This window comes from Archocentrus centrarchus, chromosome 4, assembly GCF_007364275.1.
Source record: "Archocentrus centrarchus isolate MPI-CPG fArcCen1 chromosome 4, fArcCen1, whole genome shotgun sequence".
NCBI lineage: Eukaryota > Metazoa > Chordata > Actinopteri > Cichliformes > Cichlidae > Archocentrus > Archocentrus centrarchus.
Window position 1 is genome coordinate 23,102,563 of NC_044349.1, and position 21,982 is coordinate 23,124,544.

Genomic DNA, 21,982 nt, shown 5'->3' on the forward strand with positions numbered 1-21,982 from the left:
CCACGTAGTGGGGATTTTTTTTGCGTGTGACGATTGCCTTTATTTATGTACACGTTCATGTTACAGCTTTGGCAGGTTAGAACTAGCAGTAAATATGCTATTTATGTTGTTATTGTATTTTTTTCCATCCTAACTGCGAACATGAAAACAGACACGGTCTACTGATAAGAAGAATTTGCATTTTTATGCCATTAGAATCCATTTTAAACTGTACAAAATACAAATTCTCGTCAACACAAAAGCAATAAAAAAAACATACATAAAGGTAAAACATATACATGCACAAGAAGAAAGAAAACCCAGGAGATGCAACAACAAATGATGACGAAACTCACAGCACCACAATGAATGTGAAATGAAAACTTCTGTGAAGGACCGGTGCCACCATCTGAAGAAGTCTGTTGAGTTTATGGACCATCCCAAGTATGCTTAGGAAACACTGATACAAATGTACACAAAACTGTTCAAAAGTGTTTTGGTGCAGAAGTTTTCTCAAAGGGCTCAGATACCATCATAATGTAAACTCCTTTTCCATGTGGCTTTGTCTAATTGCATATCTTCTCTGTCATCTCTTTCTGCAGGAAAAGAAAAAGAAGACACGTTACTACATCAAGTATATAGTGGATGTATTGTTTGAGAAAATGAATGTTTACACTTTCATAATGGAGAATTTTGATTCTGAGAAAGAAAGCTGTTCTCCCGTTCCTAACTAACAATAAAGATAATTTCCTGGGGCACAAAAGGTGGGACAATAAAACGCGGGCTATTCACAAGATTTATCTTTTGTGCATCACGCTGACATAAATGTCTTGTCCCCGTTTTCATATTGCAGGAGGAATTATGCAGCCCAGGCTTCGTAATGATGATAACTGCAGCCTTTTATTGACACCTGGAGCACCACTGCCCATCTGCTCACATGTGATAGAGGTTCCTTTGTTGGAAAACAGCAACAAGTACAAACTTTATTCACATGATTATACAAAGTTGGCAGATTCTCTCTTAGATTTTCTGGAGAAGTTTCTTTCATGCTGGAAAACTTAGAGAACACTAACTAAATTCTTGTGTCATATGGAAAATATTATCTTAGGGAGAATGCTGTGAACTTGATGCTGAGTTATTTAATTGTGTGTGTTAATAACGGCTTCCTATATACGTGTGCTGAACAGGAAAACACACTTATTCGAAGATGAACCATAACCACACCAAACATAAGAATAAAGATTGCCGGATGGTAGATATTCTCTGCTAGACTGACAGATCCCCTATTAGAAAACCTCCATCTGATTCTTTTTCTTATGCTTTCTCACTTCACCCTCACACATCTGATGTCTCACCAGAGGCTCCAGTTCAGAGTGATCAATGAGACTGAACTCTGAGATGAAGTAATAATAGTGTTTGTAGCAGGTATTGATGTGAGCCTCTGCACCCATACTGCAGATGCTGTCAAAGTGATGGATGTAAACGTGCACAAACACCCGGAAGAGACGGCTCAGGATCTTCTTGCACACCTGCTGGAAGTTCTTGGGGAAAGGTACTCCTAGAATCAAGAAAGGAAACAATAAAAAATAAAAGGGTTTGAACCTGAGAAACGGTTCATTTTAATTTAAAATAAATTAGAATAATATGATTTCTGATCATTACTTGGAAGTGAAACCTCTTTTCAGGCATTGGATTAATAAAATAATGAATGCTATAAAAGAGTGAGACTTACTCCTTCGATGACATACTGCATTCTAAATTTATTTATCTTGCATGCTTAATTACAGTGCATTAATAATACTACTAATCTGCAATAGGGAATTAATCTACCCTGCTCAATAATGTATTGAGTATTTTGTGTTTCAGTCACAAAAGACCTCATAAAAAATATCTCAGTGTTTTGTGCTGAAGAATGGACAAGGCCCCGTGAAGAACAATCTGCTTCATATTTAATTTCTATGGAAAGGTGCAGTGAAGCAGCATTGCTGTGGGTCTTATTCTCCCTCAGACCCTTGGGGAATTGCGGTAACTGGGGGAAGGGGAGGACAGAAACACCCTGAAGGAGTTGTCAAGGGCTGACACACAGGCAAACTCTATTCAGACCTGTGGGAAATGTTGAGTTTTTATCATACCTGACTGGCATGCCTAGGCTTGATAAAAGAAACTGAAATCTATAAAGACAAATCCTGAAATATCAGTGCTAACCACTGAGCCACAGAGAGGGGCTGAGCTCAGTCTGCTGTGACACATGAAATTCTCATCTGTAATAAATGTTGATTTTCAGATATAAAGTTTGGTCACCTAGTCAACAATCGCCTCTAAATGTCAACATTTTATTGTCTAATTAACCTCTCCTTGAACTCAATCATTGCATTTCAGAGCTTAATGAAGGAGAGCGCCTCTGCACTCTGGGATGACACATAAAATCTCTGCAGGCAGCGCTCAGCCATGTATTAAGTTACATACTCAATAGTAGTCTGATGGTTTCATTTGTAAACTCCTCACACACACCTACTCTTGTGGGGAAGATTTCCTCATTATTGATGAGTGACTCTATCCAGTCCATCAGCAGATTCATGTACTTGAGAGCGGGCAGCTTGGTGGGTTTCTTGTAGTCATCGCCGTCCTGCCATCTGTACTCGTACCTCAGTCCCCCAGACATGATAGGGCATGTGCGCTCAGTGCAGTACTCGCTCATTGTGCCATAGATTAGGTTGATTCTGTTAAAGAAATCCACCACATGAACAGCAATCCAGTCATTGAGGTTCTCTCCTTCTGGAAGCTGAACCACTTTCCTCAGGTCCAAGCCAGATTTCAGCGATGCCTGGGCCTTCTTGTATAGTTCAAATCGCTGCGTGCCAGGCTCAAAACGTTTCTTTGGCCTGAACGTTTTGTCTTTGCTAAACACTTGTCCAAGACACAATGCCATTGACTCAGTTGTTTCCCCTGAGACAAAGGGAGAATGTGCTATGTTGACAAATAATTAGGTTGGAGTCTGATAAATTGTAGCCTTCCTGGGAAAGGGAACCAGGCTGATTTCAGCTCTTGAAATCAGGTGACAGGTGGTCAGCCTCTGTCATGTAAAGCTTGCAGGGAGTTCTTGTTTTCAGTTGGTGGGATGACACTGTGAAAAGAACCAAAGTGTTAGACATATTCCTCTCCTATCCCATCACTGCCTTATTTGGTCATTTTAGTGTGGATAAAATGTCAAAGATAAAACCATGCATGTCACTTTCAGATTGATCACAAAGAGGTTTTCTTTAAAACAACAACAACAACAACAACTGAGATAGCTACCATGGAGTCAAACAGTTTCACAAACTGGGTCATTTCGACCTAAGTATACATTACACATGTCTATTAGTACTATAAAAAATGATAAAATTCTCTAAAAGAAGACCAACTAAAATGTTCCTTTACTGCCTCAGCTGCTCTTTGTGACCAAAATGACCTTAAAGCAAGGTTTTCAGTTGCAGCTATCAGTAAAAATAGCAGCATTTTCAGTCTGCTGTAGCAAAAGTCAGGCCACTCGAGTCAGGCATAATTGAGAAAATGAATGGCATGCTGCGATCCACTAAAGATTAAACAGTCCTCAAGAGGACTGTGACAGAAAATAGGCATCACTACGACTTTAAATTGGGGTAAAAACACTAAATATGGATTGAAAACAACTTTGAGAAAGGGGATATGAAATACAATCAAACAATTATGGACATTTTTTTGTGCAAAGCCATCTCCCATCAATTCAGTTGTGCATTTCTATTCACTACTTGAAGGATTATTGCATAATGTTGCCTCCAGAGATCTGACATCTAGATTCAAGTAACTGTGACTGCAACACATGATACCATATCTGCATTGTGTCCTGAGTCCTGTTTTGAGCTCTTATAGTTTCCCATGGTTGTAACTTTAGTAAGGTTGTAAGTTAGCAGATGTATCTGTCACTACACAGCCATCTGGACTCACATCATAGGCCAAACATTGATATGAGTGTTGTGATCTTTTGTTGACAAAATTATTTCCAAAATCACACCCCACAGATTTCTTACATGTTTGTAAAGCCTTTGGATGACTGGGGTCTGTCCTGTCTTAACAGGAGGAATAAGGAGTGGTTTAAAATAAAAACAGTAGAGGTTATAACCACTCGTTCTTTCCATTAGCTTTCAAAGTTTGTCTGATCTCAGTTCAAAACTCACCACTGGGGGAACTTGAATACGTGGTCATGAGATAGCTCTGAATATGTCCATAACAAAAGAGAGTCAGAGAGTTTCATTCAGTCCTCAGCTCTGAGTGTTTGGGATCTGACAACAGTTTTGATTTATACAAAAATGTGGGAGGAAGTGACTGTTGACAAAAAGCATGTCTGTGGCATGCATGCTTTTTTTTTTTTTCCTACAAAATTTCACTCTTACGCTGCAGATTAAAAAAGTCTTTCATTTCATGGCACAGAAACAAGAAGCAAAGTGACAGGCAGAAATCAAAAAAAGAGATTACAGAATGGAAAAAATCTCTGTGTACTGTACCTGGCTGAAATCCTGCAGTGGAGTGTCTGGAATGTGGTGGAGAGTTGTGGGAAGTTCAGGGAGGATTCGAGTGTCCGGATCCTTTGACTTTAAGCTCTCTGTGGAAGCCAGCTCCTGTGGCTCTGCCCCCTCTGGGTCCTCTGAGTCTTCTCTCTGCTAGCTGCTAACAATCTTGAGAGCCTCCAACTTCCCCCAGGAACACAGACAACACACCAAGAGAAAAAAACATTTGCCTTCTCTTCCTGTGGGTGATGTCACTTCCTGACTTTGTCTGTGTGGTTCTGCTATCTACAGTATGTCTGTGTGTCAGTTTGTGGGTGGGTGTATGGAGGACCTATAAATTGAAAGAAAAGTAGGACTGAAAAAGGCCTTCCCAAACACTGACTCTGCCCTCCCTCTTTTTTTCCCTTTCTTGTCATCCTGTAGTCAAAGCAGCCAGCCCTCTTATCCAACTGAAGCCCAGCCCTCTGGTAAAGGTCCTGAGAAAACATCCCTTCTTATAAGCCACTTATAGGATGCAGGGAAAAGAATGATCCCACAAGCATTTCTGGATGCCTGGCACTCCATGGAGCCATTTTTTTTTTCATGAAGTCTCAATGACATGTTATTTAAATTCTTTGCCTTTTAAAGAAATTGCTTTTGAATTCAGTGCATTCCCCACATAGAAAAACTGCTCTTTGAAAGACACAATATCTCTCTAAAAGACCAACAAAAATCTGCATTTATGAACAAACAAGTCATGTGTGACTTCAGCAGTCTAATTCCTTGTGACCTTAGAAGGTGACATTTTTTGGGACAGCTACTCTCTTTGTCTGGAAGAAAAATGGTGACACTAAAGTCTGTCGATAACATGCAATAAGAAGCTGTCTGTGCTTTTTGTGAAATCGTTCCTTCCTGACTGATAAAAGACTATATGTTTGTGTTTTTATATATAGATAATATAAATATATTTGCACATATATTTGCAGTTCTTCTATTTCACCATTCAACCATTACAGAAACTTCTAAATGACCATGGAGGGGTGGGAGTAGCTCTAAATTGCAGTAGTCCAACATAACCACTTGGGGTCAGCATGACTGTTATTATGCTGTTTGACAGTATGATCATTTTAAGTAGTCAGAGCTATCAGTGAGCTATCAGCTGGGGACATATATTGTTTTCTGATCAGCAAGTGATTATCTCTTTAAGTAGTTAAAACATGATTAAGTGTCGTGATTGCATGTTGTTTTTATTGTGAGGAAACAATCTCTGACAGGTGAGAGTGTTTTAGGTGTTGCTGTTGGCTTAAAATGCTTATTATTTTTGTGCCATTAAATTTGACAATTAAACATAAAGTAAATAAAATAAAAGATACGTGTACTGTAACATATAAATTATAAAGAAAGTATCATTGTTAATAGTTGTGGAAATCGTGGTCTTACCTGTTTCAGGCTTGCTTAGACTGCTGTGCTTAAGTACTAGTAATTTGTGTAAGTTTGTCTTGGTTCATTTGATTGGTTTGAAGATTAACTAAAATATTTATTTCATTTGAAAACAACAGTTAAGCTGCTCCTAGTGACTCTGTTAAATAGTAGGCTAGTCTGCAGGCGCATTAACTTAATCCAGTTGTATAATATAATGTTAGCATTGTTTCCAAAATTGTGAAAAGCAGCCGTGTATTAAAGAATCAGCAACGTTCTGGCACATTTGAATTCTCGATAATGTCCGCTTATTAAATTGCAGACAGTTTACTTATTCAACTCATCATTTTATGTCAAATGACCCCAAATTTGAACAACTTGTGATTATATAACTATATGAAAAATTAATAAATAAATAAAGAGGAATTTTTAAGTAGAATCATTCTAACAGTGAAACTTACATACAGTACCAGTCAACAGTTTGGACACACTCACCCATTCATATGAATGGGTGAGTGTGTCCAAACGTGCCTTAAGTGTTTCTTTACAAATGCTATTCATACTTTTCAGTGACATACACAGAAAACAATGGCTGAATCACAGAGGTGCACGTTTATTCGCGTGCCCTTTGCTCTAGTTTTCCCAGTCAGAGTTAATGTCATCATCCAGATATGTAACAGATTGGGAAGTTGAACCAGTCAGGCCTTTTCTTACCTAACTCATACCGTCACACGGTGTAATACCCTGCTATTAGTCTCTAAAACCACACCACCTTGAACACCACATAGTTTTCAAGTTTAAAAGAAAACTATTTAATATGTTTTAGCATGCATTTAATGACAGCATTTAACAGCATTAAAGCAGGTGTGAAATAAATGCCTTAAATGTTTCATGAAAATAATTTAGTTTGTAATATTTGTAATAATTTTTTGTTTTTGTTTTTAATTTAACCTTTATTTATACAAATGATCTCACTGAGACAGATGGTCTCATTTTCAAGAGAGACCTGTTTAAATAAAGACACAAAACAATTCAACCAAATATAAAAATGTATATAGGTTTGCATCTAATATAAATGCTGTTTTAACAGGTATTTGTCTAATTGAATACAATGAGTATCTGTATAGACTGCCATCTGGTTAATTGCCTTCAACATGGAATTTCAGTTATGTTGCCATGAAATACTGAGATGCTCCTGAGCTCAAAAGTGAAAAGCACTGGTTTAAATGAAACTGTACATTCCAACACAAGTTATTGTTGAACTTGTTTGTTTACTGCTTTGCATCACTGTCCTGGAAAAAAGCCCGTGCCTAGCACAGAAATGCAGTAGTGAAACATTTTTCAGAATTCACCAAACCTTTGGTTAGTAATCGGTGAGTAACAGAACACCAATTTCCCTGTCCCATTTTACAATATCCATCAGCACATACAATCACACCTTCATTACTGGGCATAAATCCAAAGCCTCAAAAGCAAATGCAAGGCCACACACTGTTATGTGAAGAGGATGAAAGCATGATTTGATTTTCAGCTTGTATCAGAACATCATGACCTTAAGAAACAGAAACAACATCCAGCAAAGACCTGACACAGGACCTGAGAAATGCCTCTGGTCCTTCAGTTGCTCTACTGTTCACTGAAGCATCATCAGAAACGGTCTCACTGGAAGGGTGGCTGTCAAGAAGCCATTCTTAACAGTGGGTGTCTACAGCCATCTGTATATCACGGTGTCATGGTTTAGGGCTACATTTCAACCAGTGGTTTTGGAGATCTTGTGAAACTTGATGGAATCGTGAATATAGAAAAATACAATCTGATTTTGATCCACCATCTGGAAAAGATCTGATAGGCAATGGCTTAATTTTTCAGCACAATGATCCCAGACACATTGCCAATACAGTAAAAGCAGAGCTGGATAGAAAAACACACAATGGAACACTATCACTCGTGGATTGGCCTCCCCAGAGCCTGGATCTCTACATTACTGAAGCAGTGTGGAATCGTCTTGACAGAGAACAAATCAAAAGGCAGCCAACATCCAAAGAAGAGCTTTGAATGTTCTTCAAGGAGCCTGGAGAACTATTCCTGAAGAGTAGATAAAGAAATGACAAGGACTGCCTGAGAGAGTCCAGGCTGTGCTCAAGAATAAAGGTGGTCATGCCAAATATTGATGTTCAAAGTCTTTGGAATTGTATAAATCTGCTTTTGCCTCATATACTGTATTCCCGTGTATGTTTGCACATGTTTCAGTAAATCACTGCACATATTTCTCAATTTCCAAACAAAAGAATAAAGAAATGAGAAATGATTTTCTTCACCCTTGGACTTAGTTACATTATTGCTTCACTTGCCGTTTGAGGTTTTTAATGATGCTTTATAAGATGATGTAATGTTTACTTGTATGGACCCCAGTAAGAACAAAGGTCGCCAGTGCATGTCTACAGCCATCTGTAAAACATGGTGCAGGCTCAGCACTGAGGCTAGGTAGTGAGCATACTACAGGTGATTTGCATGTGATCACACAAGCAGAGCACATGTCTCACATGTGGTGTCAGGGATCCTCCACTGTGGCCATTATGGTTGAAAATTTGCCACCAGGATAATTGCTACCCAGAACATTTGAATGTGTCCATTTCTTTCACTTTAAAAGGCTGTGAGTGTGGGAATGCCTTAGGTAAACAGATACAAAATATGTCACATAAACTGACACATGGCCTGAGGAATACTCTATGTGCTTATGTAAAACACGTTGCTGATATTTGTTCGAAAGGCAAGGAGATGCCTATCTTTTATCAGCAATGTGTTTTGTCAAATAAGTACACTGGTGTGTAATGCGACGTTGCTTATCGTACAGAACACCTTGGAGAATGTAAACACTGTTAAAGTAGTAAAAGGCAAAGCCAGGTTGCTGTGGTACACAGGGACCGCTTTTGCTGTGATAATTTAGGTACCATATTCATTTTTTTTTCTCTAAAGATATAACCAACTTAACAATACTTTTTTATTTGTTCCCATATAAGGAGGGAAAAACAGTCATTTCTGTCATTCTTCTGCTTACAGTTGTAACCAGTAGTTACAAAGAACAGAAACTGTGCTCTAAACTGTACAGAATGTACATACATGTAAAAACTCCTACAATGAAACATCTGCGATTCAGTGGAGAGTGAAACGAAATGACATTTGATACACTGAGATGGTTACGTCCATATTAAGCGACCGACTCATGCCAGTATAGAGATGACTCCACCTTTTTCCGCCTCCATCAAAGGGTTGGGTCAGGAGGAAGATTTAAGCCGAGAGGAAGAGGAAGCACGACCAACTACAGCCACGCTTTGCGTCTTATCTCCGGTATTCATTCGACAGACTTAACAGGTTTACTTTAGTAAAGGTGAGTAGGTCTTTGACATTGTTTTCACACTATTTAACAGTTAGCTAAATGTTGACTTAGTGAGTTTCTTGAGGTGCTGTTTCTTTTTTTTTTTTTTTTTTTTTTTGGGGGGGGGGGGGGTGAATGTCAATTTACACAGCGTCAAATTCAAGTCATTCATTTGCTGGGTGACTTTAAAGGCTGCCTATAATTTCTTAAACGCACAATAAAATTAATAAGATACTTAAAAAAAAAAAAAAAAAAAAAAAAAAAAATGCTCCTCAAAGTTAGGCGTCACCCCTAACCAGATGTCCGGTGTTGACTGGACTAATTGTTTGAGCTGTAGATGGTATCGTGTGTGCACCTGTGCTCCGGACAAAGAGGACGATCCCTCCCCACCGTGGGAAGCCCATTGTTGCTCTGTACTTTGAAGGGGTTTACTGTCGTCTCTTGTTTGTAGTTGTCATATATCTAAAGGGAAGCAATAAACACATCACAATGACGTACGTACGTATGAACGGTCCAAATGATGTTTCAGAGAGAAGTGAGCTGTAGCCTACCTGCTGGTCAACTGTCACAACAGTTTCTAACGGTAAACAGCCAGAGCGATGCAAAAGCGCAGGCTCAGCTTTCTCCAGTCAGAAACAAGTCTGCAGTACTCAGACGTCCTAAGCAGACCGCGCGCGCGTGTGTGTACGTGCGTGTGTGCGCGCGCGTGTGTGTTCTGTTTCGATGTTTGTTTACGTCTAGAGTTGATCGAAAGTCTTTTTTTAAATGTTTATATTCAGAGAATTGGCAAGATTTTGATTCTGTTGGAGAGAGGCAGAGAACCACATGAAACTTCACATCAGTTATGTAATATGTGATTGAGAAAGAATACAGGTGTGGATCTTTTTCATTGGTGTAATTCATTGTGTAATGTTAACATGCACAAGTGCATTTAATGTGTAAAAGTCTGCTATACTTTTTAAAGATTTGAATATGTCATGCATTTGTCTTCCTTGAGGTTATTTTAATTGCTTTGCTGTGCATTTGATCACCTGCTCTATGTCGCCTACGATATAGAAATGTGCTGGACCATAAATTCAGCCTTGGACAAAGGACGGTGCAAGAAGTAGTCTGGTTAAATCGTTTACTCGGTATAAAGTTCCCGTTTTGATTAAGGAAAGGCTTAAATAACCTCTTTGAAACCTAAACCTGTGAGAATCAGAATATTTGGGTCCGTGTGAACGTAGCCTTTGATGACTTACAGATTTTATGTTAAAATAGATTATGGATTTCTAACTGAATGTTGACATAGTAAATATTTGCCGTAACTAACAATTGTGTGGTGGAGACAAAAGGACCCCAAGGTCAATCAGCCCAGGTGTATCTCTGATAGCAATGTAAACATTACAGGAATATTGTGACTGTTAACAGTTCAGCGTCACGCTCTGTTATCACTTCATCAACTTCTAATGTCAACAGAGGGCCTTGTTTTAATATCTAATCTTCAACCAGCAGAAATGACGCTGCGTCTTTTTTGAACAATGTTTCCCTGAAGAAGTTTCCAGCCAGCAGTGCAGAGTGTGACGCTACAATCGTACTTCACTCAGTTGACATGTCTCTCCCGTTGGTCACCGAACAGCTGTAGAAAAGAACTTTGCAATGTGGAAGAAAGCGTTAACTATTTAACTTCACCTCATATTCGCAGGCCACTTAAAGAAGTTTTGTTAAAATGCTGCTTCCTCTAGTGACTTGGTTAGCTGAAGAACAAAGCAGTAACATTTTATGATCTGCCCTGACATGAATTTTTAGTGTTACTCAGTGTGTGAACTAGGCCGATCTGACAGCTGTCAGTCCATTTGCGGCTCTTGTCGGCATTTTAAATGTTACCCATCGATTCTCTGAACTTGCTTTATTTAGGCAAATGCCTCCATAGCCTATTTATGGGGTGAATTGCCCTAAAAGCAACTTTCTTGGAAAATACTCCAAATGGCAGCAAGAGGTGTGTTCAAGGGACTTGAAGTAAAAATTCATTCTGATCTCTATAAATAAACAAGTATTTTTAGGTTTGTATCATACTTTAAATTAAACTTATTTCCTAAGGGTGGAGAAACATACCTGACATTCAGCATTTTGTTTGGCCAAATGTCTTGAATGGTATGTAAGAGCTCACTTGGCAACAAAAAAAAAAAATGTCTGGGGGAAGAAGTGCAATGCTGTCAATTAACTCTTATTTGGGCTGTGGCCATAATCCATGTGTAATAAGCAGTAGGCATGCATGGCTTTCAGGGTGAAGCTGTTGAAGTGGCTGTGAACAAATCTAATGTACATCGAAACAGTTAATGAAACTAAAAACCAGAGAGGCTGAAATGTAATGCCAAATGTTTAGTTGTCTGATATGCATTTCAGTCTGTTTAAGGGGCCGACTGTTTAAATGTCTGCATTGTTGTAATTTAACCTTTCCGAATTCAATAAGTGAAGGAGAGGAAGGGAAGTCAGTTCAAATACTGGCCTTATGTCCTTCAGTATGCCATGACTGGTTCTGTATTTTGACCAGCATGCCTAGTTAGGGTGGCTAAAAGTTATGTAATGACTTGTCAGGAAGTAGTGAATTTTCCATTCTCCTGCATCATCATTTTGTGGAAATTTGTGCTAAAGGTCAAATGGCAAAAATACTGTAATTTAAAAGCTGTAAAAAGAGAGGCTTGTTTAAGTATAGCTTCTGAGTCTCTGGGGACCTGTACCTGAATTTAAAAGTTTTTTTTTTTTTTTTTTTTTTTTAAAACATTTAGACATGTGCAAGTCCAAGTTCTTGCTATAGCAGTTCCTCAGGTATCCAGACAGACATTGCATGTCTCATTCCAGTCATGTTAAGGTCTTGCATAATCCCAACCTGTTTTTTACATAGGTCTCCCTATTAAATCTGAGCCACTGTAAACTGATTTGTGCAATCCCTGTTTTTTTTTCAATGAGGAATTAAAAGACATTACGTGCACTCACGTTTGGTTTTACCTCCTAAATAGTTTAGTTGGCTTATTACTAATCTGAAGAACCAGGGGGAACCAGCTTTCTTTCAAATAATTCATATATGCAAATAAACTTTATGCTTCCTGCACCTGCTAAAGTGCTGGGGTTTTATTTTTTGTTTTTTTTTTGTTTGTTTGTTTTTTGCCCCCTCCACTTCCCACCACCACCTCAATCTGCATGAGGTCAAGGGGTGATGCCACCCCTCCGCACAACCTACACACCCAAATGCAATTGAGGGGAGGTGGTGTAAGCATGCTTGTCCTGAGGCAAGTTCAGCAACATTCCTGTGGGGGGGGGGGATATAGTGGTTACTACAGCTCTAGCATTTGGTTATTTGTTTTGCATTTTCAAAGCATTTACTTTGTTCTCACTAAGTGACTAGTTTTCAGTCTTGTCATATGAAAATAATATGCATTCAAATTTGAGGGTTATGACTAGTCACTGTTCCAATATCACAGAAACTCCTGACAAAGGTTCTTTGCACAAAGGATATTTAATCCAGAATAAACCGGATTATGCAACTTGTATTATGCCACCAGCCTGTGTATTTTTGTCAGCAGCCAAAGAAAAGGCTGTAGAACAAATGCTAAGTTTATTCTGTGTTAATCCATAAAAGTATGGATGTTGTATCTATATTTATACTAAAGCATGAAGTGTAGAAGACTTTACAACAATTAGATCTAATCCAGGAGGTTTGGGATTATTTAAGAGTTCAAATGATACATTTTTGGAACGTCACTCAAAGGAAAATAAAACTAAATGCACAGTTTGAAACTTGAGTGTACATGAGAGAATGGGTCAAATATTTACATTTCTATACTGCCATTTTTCTCTACATAATTGCTGAGTGTTCTTTCAATAGCATAGTTCTATTTATATAATATCTGCCTATGATGAACATGTGTTTTTTAAACTTGACATGCATGGTTCAGTTGAGTCAGTAACTAGTGTTGACTGAAACTGCTAATACAGCTAAGTTTATCTTCTTGAGACACAGAAAATGCAGTTGGCCTGAATATTGGGGTTTCAGGTGGCAGTTCTATCTCTGAGGATATGAGTGTACTACTAATACTTAGTATTAATACTAATACTTTGTTGTTTTCTCAAGTTTATCCTGCTGGCTTGACTGGAATGTGTGTTGCTGTTTAGCCACGTGAGGCCCGTGTTCGTTTAGCTGACTTTATGTAACAACTCAGTATGCTGTCAGGTCTTAAGATTGATGTTGGTCCCTTTTATGACTTTCTGCAGACACTCAGGAATGCTTATGATTGAAACAGTTTATTGTTTATGCCATTAGTATGAACTTGACCTCTGAAGGCATATAATAATGCAAATGTTTGCCTTACGTAATTTGACCTGTTATACCGTGGTGAGGCCTTGGTGGGAAAGCCAGACTTGTCACACCACTTTGAGACATTCTGGTGGAAATTCTGGGAGACTTGCTATAATGCTATAAAGCATTTGCTGCACATAGTTTATGCACGCACACAGGGAGCAGTTATACAGTTTTGATTTACAGGTAGCTCAAAATTAGACTTTGGTCTTTGTGTGTCAACAGTTGAACTCATGTTTGTAGATGTGCAGATAAAGATTTTAGGTGTGTGTAATAATACATTACCAACTTTCTGAAGCATATGTGCATGCTTTTATTTGGAAGATTTTCACAATGTTGGACAGCTGAAGCATGACATCTGTTAAAATAAATAAAAATACGGGTTCTATCAAGATGTCGCTTTTACTTTCTTTCAAATGGCTTTAGTTTGTTTTGGTTTGGATTTTGTCATATGCTGATAGTCTCAATGGAAATGCGATAAACATCAAAAGTGTCAGCTTTATCAGTCGGAGTAAAGTAGTTTCTCTCAAACCACTATTTGTTGCATTTCCACTTCTGTTGTATTGCTTGTTTTGTACAGTGGGAAAGGTTCAGAGGAAAATGACAATCATATTTTAAAGGGCTTTGTCAGCACCTCAGATGCAGATGATCTAGTTGTTTGCTGGCAGGTGTGTTTTGGTATTTGGAGGAGGTGCTGAAATGCACTGGAGTGGTGTCTCCACTCCCCCCTGTGTTGCCCCCAGGGCCAGAACAACAGGTAAAACTGGCCCAGTCAGATACTGTCTCACTAAGGAGGGCCTTTACATGACAAGCTCACATGCCATACTTGCTCTTTTTAACTGAATGGAAAAGTTCAGCTATTCTGTCAAATACATTTTCATCAGTTGTTCAGGCATTTCAAAGCCTCTTGTTCTTGAGTGTCCTTTGCTTTAGGAGGCCGATAAGTAAAGTCTGTGTGGGTTAGAGATGTGAGGCTTTACAAAGCTGTCTTGTAGACTGATAACAAACGTGACACATTTTAGAATAGTTTTAAACAGTTGCTTGTAGTTGACCAGAGCATATTCAGGAGGGAGAAAGATGAAAGTTTTTATAGTCAAAAACAATTCAAATTAATTTCCACACACGCATGCTCATCGCTAACGCATTTATTTTTAAAAGCCCACAGTGTTTGAGTCCTATTGACGTTCATTGGATACAAAGGCAATATTGCCAAGGCTGAAATGATCCGTAACAGGTTTCTGGCTGTAAATGGGCCTTTAAAGGGCTAATGAGCACAATTTGACAGTCTCTTAATTTAAGCTTATTTAAAAAAAAAAAAACACAACCCTGCTGACTTTCCTTTGGGGAAAGCCAAAAAACATCCTTGGGTGCCAAAAATGTTTACATGCAAAAGCAGGTGGTGTAACTTCTGTACTTTGGTTCTCCTTTAGCCTGGTTGGGTGTGGCAGTGGGATCAAAATAAATGGTTTCCTATCGCAGAGCAAAACCTCCTTTTGCAACACTAGAGAATTTTAAGCATTACCATATGAGTCACTTATTCCCATTGCAGCAATTAATTTCATCTGCCTTTTTGCTTTACTATAAACCCTGAGCAAACATCTTTTTGACTGCTTTATCTTGCCTTCAAGTTCAAATTGATCTAACTTCCTTTTTTTTTTTTTTTTTCCCCCCTCCCCTTTTCTTTCTGTCAGGGGGTGATTCTTGTATTTTTCCTTTTTAAACTGGACAGGCATGTGTGAACTTGAACTGGAAATACTTTACAAGCCCATACAGTACAGGTCAAACACAAAAATATAGAATGTGGCTAGTATGGCATGGATTGGAACAAATGTGCAGTTCTGCAGCTGCTACTCAGCTTTATTGAGGCATTTTAGTCATGCCATTGATCGTCCAGCAGCACAGAAGAAGAAGAAATGGAAGCTAGTTTTGCTTTATGGGTGTTGGCCAGGCTCAGGACCAGCAAAGGCGTAACAATGGCTTCCTTCATGATAACAGAGTCGCTACTGATTTCTCGCCCGCTCCCTGTGAATAATATTATCAGCCCACCCCTGAGAGAAGCTGTACAGGGTGACTCCAGAGTAGTGTTTCAAGTGAATGAAGGGTGCGACAAGGAGAGCAAAGAGGGGGAGGGGGGGGGGCTTGGTGAAACCAGGGAGCAGTCACAGAAGGTGACAAGGTAGTGTGGGCTTTAAATGGGGGGTCCTCTGTCACCTCAGTTGTACACCCTCGCACTCTCTCAGTACTCGCTTACACAGAGCAGCCACTCTCTTCCTTCACTCTCTCACTCTCTCTCTCTCAGGCTCAGCCTCTTTCCCTCCCTCTCCTTGTGTGAACTAGTTATTCATCCACTGTATGAGTCAGGGAGGGTGGAGATTTGGAAGACTGCTGTACCAGTCACACTTTGTCAGTTTACTTTCTCGATCCCATCTCTCTTTCTGTCACTGCTCTCCCTTCTCTGCTGTCTTCTTTCTGCTACTGCTGCTACAGCCGCCGTCTGCCCTTTAAAGCTTACACTTAGGCTTTGCTGTGCTGTGACGGAGGAGTCCACTTTGGCTTTAAGTGGAAAGTTTTAGTCTCAATAAGGTAAGTTGCTCAATGTTGCATCAAAAGGGAACTAACTTGTGGAGTCTTGTCAATGTGTTGAGCAGTTCAAGGTTGTTTTTAAGCTTCTTTGCACAAAGGTTTCAGTTCCTTTCAGTGTTTGAGGCTCTTAGGCTATGTTTAATGTTTTTTATAAGATAATTGTATCTTTTAACAAATGGGTTCCTGGTATCCCCCTGGAATCCCACCTTCTCTACTCCAGTTTGTTCATCATTAACTCCTCTAACTTGTGAGTGTGAGCTCCCTTTTTTTTTCCATCCCTATGATTCATTGACATGGCTCTCAAGAAAATGTTCCCCCTCCTTTTTCCACTGTATCTCTGCTGTGAGCCAGCCACACTGTTTTAAGTCAAGGTCAGCCAGTAACGCATAGGTGGTTGCTGTGGGACTTGTAGACAATCAGGACATTGGTCAGAAGAGAAAATGGGCATCACAAAGCTTTTGAATATTCTTGCTTCTTTTTTGGAAGGTAGGAAGTTGCTTAAATGGTCACATACTAACTTGCATTACATCATAGGAATATAAACTTTTTTGTTTGTTGGGTGTTTTCTTTTTTTCCTTGGACCCCTCTCAATTATGAGGTAGTCTGACCTACAGATTTACTGGTAGTGTTTACTGATACTGCTCGGCAATGAAAATTGATGTTGGGTCAGCTTTCAGTATACTACTGGTCCAAATTCTGTTGCGATGCTTACACTTTTAAGCCATGGAACAGTTAGGTGGCGTCAGTTAATTGATAACTGGATGCAATAAATGATAATTTATTGTGTGGGTGAAGCACTGTAGCTGCTGTTGGGCAAAGATTAGTGATACTGTAATAATTTTAGTGCTCATAAAGGGGGGGGGGGGGTTAATTTTGCTTTGAAATTCTTCGGTCAACCATTTCTCAGGCCACAAATATTCATTCTTGGTTGTGTTATCATGATCACAAGACTATCCTTCTGACTTGTACAGTCAGTTTTATTCTTAAACTATCCACTCTAGGGAGTCACATGTTGCCTGTTCATATGTGAAAATGGGAGATTTGTATCACTTTATCTGCAGTTTAAAAAATACTAATCCATAACTACCATGATTATTAATGAATTCATCACTTAATATACCAGATTATTTGACTTGTCACTTTTTTCCTCAGAACAAGACTCTCCACTACAGACATGGTGATACTCTTCTTGAAATGTGTGGTGCCTGACTAAATACCTCATCTGTCAATTCATAAACACAACAATTTGTAAAAGGCTTCTGAGATGCAACAGTTGTCATACTCAGACATTAGGAATTTTAATTTCAAAAATAAACAGCTCTTTGGTTTCACAATGCCATCGGAAGGAAGCAATGTGGCTGTCACAATAAATGGTCTGAATGCTAGAGTAAATTTGGAAGCCTAACTGGAAAGACAACTGGGGGGGAAGAAAAAAAAACAGCAGTGGTGTTGAATTAGCCCTCAGATTAACAATTTATTGAATGTAATATGTACAAAAGGACGAGGTATGTCAAGCTGGTGACATCTGAGGGCTGTGCTGCTATTTAAAGTTGATGTTAATATTTCAACCATTTATTTTTCTCACTGAAGATAAAATGAGAACATTGTAAGTTCAGTGACTTGGTTTTCAACTGCAGTCCCCATGAAAACAACAATTCCCAGATCTGATTTCTAACTTTCCTCACAAATTGACAAACACATGTCACTGAAAGGTGTTTTTGTACAACTTGTACAAAACCCCAAATCAATCTAGCTCATTGTTCACAAAATGCATAGCTTGAGGATAAATCTTCTATGTACCTACCCTTTTTTTTTTTTTTTAAATATAAAACCATCCCCTACCCCAAGCACCTGTGTGAGCTCAGGGCATCTGACCTCTGTACCACAGCCTTCAATTATTAGCTTTTAATTATATTGACCTTAGGAGGGCTGTGCCTTTGGCAGGAAAAGTTGGCTCATTGTAGACTCATATCAAACAATGGCTCCCTGTAGGTCCAGTGTGGTGGGAGCTGACCGCACCCTGCATGTGAGCATGCTCTGCAGTTTACACTTGATATGATAAGCTTTAGTCAGAGTCCCCAGGTTTGAAAACCATAGCAGCATTCATCTGCATTTGGTGGCAATTTTTTCTTTTCTCTAGATAAATTATTTTCACCATATTTGCAGTTAAAACCTGTTGGTAGTGGTCTCAATAAAATTGCCACATGACAAGAGCAAATAGTTGTTTGTTTAATCAGTTTTGATTTCAAAATGTCTGTCTGGGTTTCTGAGTTTGCTCTTATAGGTCAGTGACCGGGAACTTTTTTTTTTTTTTTTTTAAAGCGGGGTTTATTGGTGGAGGGCAGTATTCTTATGCCTTGAATTGTGGCCTGACTCTTGTACACAGCCAGCCTCAGAGTGGGATGAGGGATGCCCTCACAGTTCCCTGTAGCACCTCCTCTCAGATATCAGGCCATGTCTGATGAGTGGTTCGAATCAGGGCAAAGCCTCTTGGGAATTTTTGTTGGGAGTGTTTTTGTTTGGTGAGGAATGAGCTGCTGTGCTCCAGTAATTGCATTTCAGACCTGCTGAATCAGGAAATGTAGGATTGTTCCACCTCGAAGGCACTAGCAAGACATACCCCCCCCCCCCCCCCCCCCCTTTGGAAAAATGCATCTATGCACTTGATTATATTTATCTAGAAATGTAAATTTTATTTATTTATTTTTATGTATGTCTGTTTAGGGTTATCTGTTTAACAGGAAAAATGATCTCAGCATGACTGTATTTAAGTTCAAACCTGTCCAAAAAAGTCCAATAATACATTCTGAAGTTTTGACACACTTTTATATTGTTTTGCTTTGAGTCAAACTTCAGCCTTTCAGTTATTGTCATTGAGTTCTAGGATTGTTGTAGTGTCTTTCCTTTTGAGCTAAAACTAACAATGAGCTTTTTGTGCATTTGTTTGCAGATAATTGGGTCATAACAACACAAAAGAGCCAATATGCTGCAGGAGATTCAGGAGATGGGCTCACATGTCAAGGATATCTATGATTTCCTCGTAGCAGGAATTGGTAGGTTTTTGTGTGTGTGTGTGTGTGTGTGGGGGGGGGGGGTTTCCCCCTCAGTTGATTTATATCCTCTTTTCCCTCTCTAGATCCACGGATCGCAGGTTATCCTCTGATGCAGAGTCCTATTCCCATGACTGCAATATTGCTGTCCTACCTGTTCTTTGCACTGTACCTCGGACCTCGCATAATGGCCAATCGCAAGCCCTTCCAGCTCAAGGAAGCCATGATAGTTTACAACTTCGTGCTAGTGGCTTTGTCAATATTCATAGTGTATGAAGTAAGTTTAAATGCTAGTCGATTTAATTCTTTTAATAGAATCTATTTAATTTACTTTTTGAGAATTTCTGTGTTTATCCCAGACTGCTTCCCTCAGTGGATATCGTTATGTGGTTGAACCTGTATCTGTAAGAATCACTACTCTCAGAAAAGATTAAGTTCCAATCATCTTTATCTTCATTTGTAGTTTATGATGTCTGGATGGGCCACAACATATTCTTGGAGATGTGATGCAATTGATACCTCTAACAGTCCTCAAGCACTACGAGTAAGTCATACTAACTCCTCACCAGCTAATAATGAAATAAAAACTTCCCTTCCATTCGTTCACAAACTAACAAGCCTGTTCTCATCACTAGATGGTCCAAGTGGCGTGGCTCTTCTGGTTCTCCAAGATTATTGAGCTGATGGACACAGTAAGTTCAGTCCATTTAGTCTGACGTGCATTAATTGTGCCTTAATGCTAAGTTTTAGTAAGCAGTGCCTGGTGTTATCTAATCAGTGTCCCCTTTGTTAGATCTTCTTTGTGTTGAGGAAAAAGCACAGTCAGATTACCTTCCTACACATCTTCCACCATTCCTTCATGCCCTGGACGTGGTGGTGGGGAGTTAGCTATGCTCCAGGTGAGTACATATTAACAAAATGTTAAGTTGTCAGTTCTTAATAATGGAAGGGGGAGGCATCTAGGTAGTATTGTGTAGTTGCCTCATCCTGCATACCAACTTTAAAGATAAACTTGTACAATCAGCCACAGTCACTGTTCTTCGGTCTTTTTAAAGACTTTAAAGAAACCTTGTGCAGATCTGTCAAGTATAAAGATGAAAATGATTAACCAAGGGATTCGGTCTGTTTGTGATTATCACATCAGGCGGAATGGGATCTTTCCATGCCATGGTGAACTCTTCCGTCCACGTTGTTATGTACTTCTACTACGGCCTTTCTGCTGCTGGACCACGCTTCCAGAAGTTTTTGTGGTGGAAGAAATACATGACTGCCATTCAGCTGGTACGTATATCCTTGCTAGCATCTCAAACTCCTCTGGTTTTGCAGACCTTTTTGTTTGCTTAAGTTACCAAGACACATTTTTATTATGCACTTGGCTAATTACAGTTTCTACCCCCACTCCACATAGATCCAGTTTGTGCTAGTATCACTCCATGCTACCCAGTATTACTTCATGGACAGCTGTGACTACCAGTTCCCTGTGGTCCTCCACCTCATCTGGATGTATGGCACCTTCTTCTTTGTGCTGTTCTCCAACTTCTGGTTCCAGGCTTATGTGAAGGGTAAGCGTCTGCCAAAACAGTGTCAGAACGGCACAGCTGTGTACACAAATGGCAAACACTACGAGAATGGCACCAGTGTGAAAAACAGCACTACCAATGGTGTCTCACATGGAGTTACCAATGGCACCACGGCTGGCATCAAAAACGGAGTTACCAACAGCATTAAAAACGGCACCAGCAATGGCTCTGTTCACAATGAGAACGGCAGCTCTTACATGGGCAAGATGAAGAAGGCCTAGGAACTCTGGACAGAAAAGTCCAAGATATATGGCCCAGTGAACCTGATAAAATTACTAGAGATTCCAAATAATTTGCCTGTTTTCTTTGCCTGTTTTTCTTTTAGTTTTCTATGTTAAATGTGGGAGAATGATGTGGTCAGTGACTTCCACAGCTGGGGTCCCAAATTTTGGTTGGTTGGTTTGTTTAGTTTCTTTGCATTGGGGAACCATTTATGGAACACAGTGTATGAAGAGAAGATGTTTTGACTCAAGTTATCTTCACTGATGTTGCAAACAACCTCCTAATTCAGTATCACTTTGGTGGCCTTTCACCACACTTGTCTTCACTACTTCTGACCCCCATGTCCTCCTGACCTGCTGTGGACAGATGACTGTACAGTTTCTATCAAACTTGAAGATGCTTTTTTTTTTTTTTTTTTTTTTGTAAATAGTTTTACAACAAACCAAAAAAAAAAACTAATTGTACTGGTATACTTTACTTTCTAAAATTTGTTACTGTGTATTTAATATACAAATAAATTCAATTTTAAATGATGTTTGACTTTTTTTTTTTTAACTCTTTGAGGACACCCATTATTGTATGAACCTTGATTACAAAAAAAAAATATTTTCATGTAGCGGGGCTCTGACATTCTTGTGTTGCAACAAAGTATTTGCTCTGACTGCATGGGCCTCATCCCCACTATCTCAAGAATGTGCAGTAAGTAGGAGGTCAACAAAGGATCTATTCTACTTTGTTTAAAGAGATTCATGACACAAGGCAGACACGGCATCCTGCAGACCAAAACTATTCGCACCAATTACAAATTTCATTTCATTAGCATCAGAAATGGTGGCGATTGTAATTTACAAAGTCTTATTTGGCATACATTTGAGTCACACAGGTTAAACTGCTTGTGCAACATGTTTAGTAAATTAAATGATACTCTAAAA

At 39.2% G+C, this 21,982-nt stretch overlaps 2 protein-coding genes across 4 annotated transcripts; one reads left to right on the forward strand and one right to left on the reverse strand.

The window, feature by feature from the left end:
• Nucleotides 1-195: 195 nt before the first annotated feature.
• mob3c (MOB kinase activator 3C) lies at nt 196-9,932 on the reverse strand. Of its 2 annotated transcripts, XM_030727060.1 has the most exons (6): nt 9,831-9,932; nt 9,635-9,741; nt 4,503-4,688; nt 2,491-3,103; nt 1,335-1,537; nt 196-575 (listed from the first exon to the last, which is right to left on the reverse strand). In XM_030727060.1, exons 4-6 carry the CDS (start codon nt 2,906-2,908, stop codon nt 546-548), a joined length of 651 nt encoding a protein of 216 aa, XP_030582920.1. In that variant the 5' UTR covers nt 2,909-3,103; nt 4,503-4,688; nt 9,635-9,741; nt 9,831-9,932; the 3' UTR covers nt 196-545. The 2 variants fall into 2 exon arrangements, with proteins under 2 accessions (XP_030582920.1, XP_030582921.1); XM_030727061.1 differs by lacking the exons at nt 9,635-9,741; nt 9,831-9,932 and having other exon boundaries at nt 4,503-4,898.
• Nucleotides 9,139-21,485, forward strand: elovl1b (ELOVL fatty acid elongase 1b). 2 transcript variants are annotated; one of them, XM_030727057.1, is made up of 8 exons: nt 9,139-9,291; nt 19,149-19,251; nt 19,335-19,525; nt 19,712-19,792; nt 19,884-19,940; nt 20,042-20,147; nt 20,393-20,529; nt 20,657-21,485. In XM_030727057.1, exons 2-8 carry the CDS (start codon nt 19,182-19,184, stop codon nt 21,047-21,049), a joined length of 1,035 nt encoding a protein of 344 aa, XP_030582917.1. In that variant the 5' UTR covers nt 9,139-9,291; nt 19,149-19,181; the 3' UTR covers nt 21,050-21,485. The 2 variants fall into 2 exon arrangements, with proteins under 2 accessions (XP_030582917.1, XP_030582919.1); XM_030727059.1 differs by lacking the exon at nt 9,139-9,291 and adding an exon at nt 16,017-16,198.
• Nucleotides 21,486-21,982: the final 497 nt, after the last annotated feature.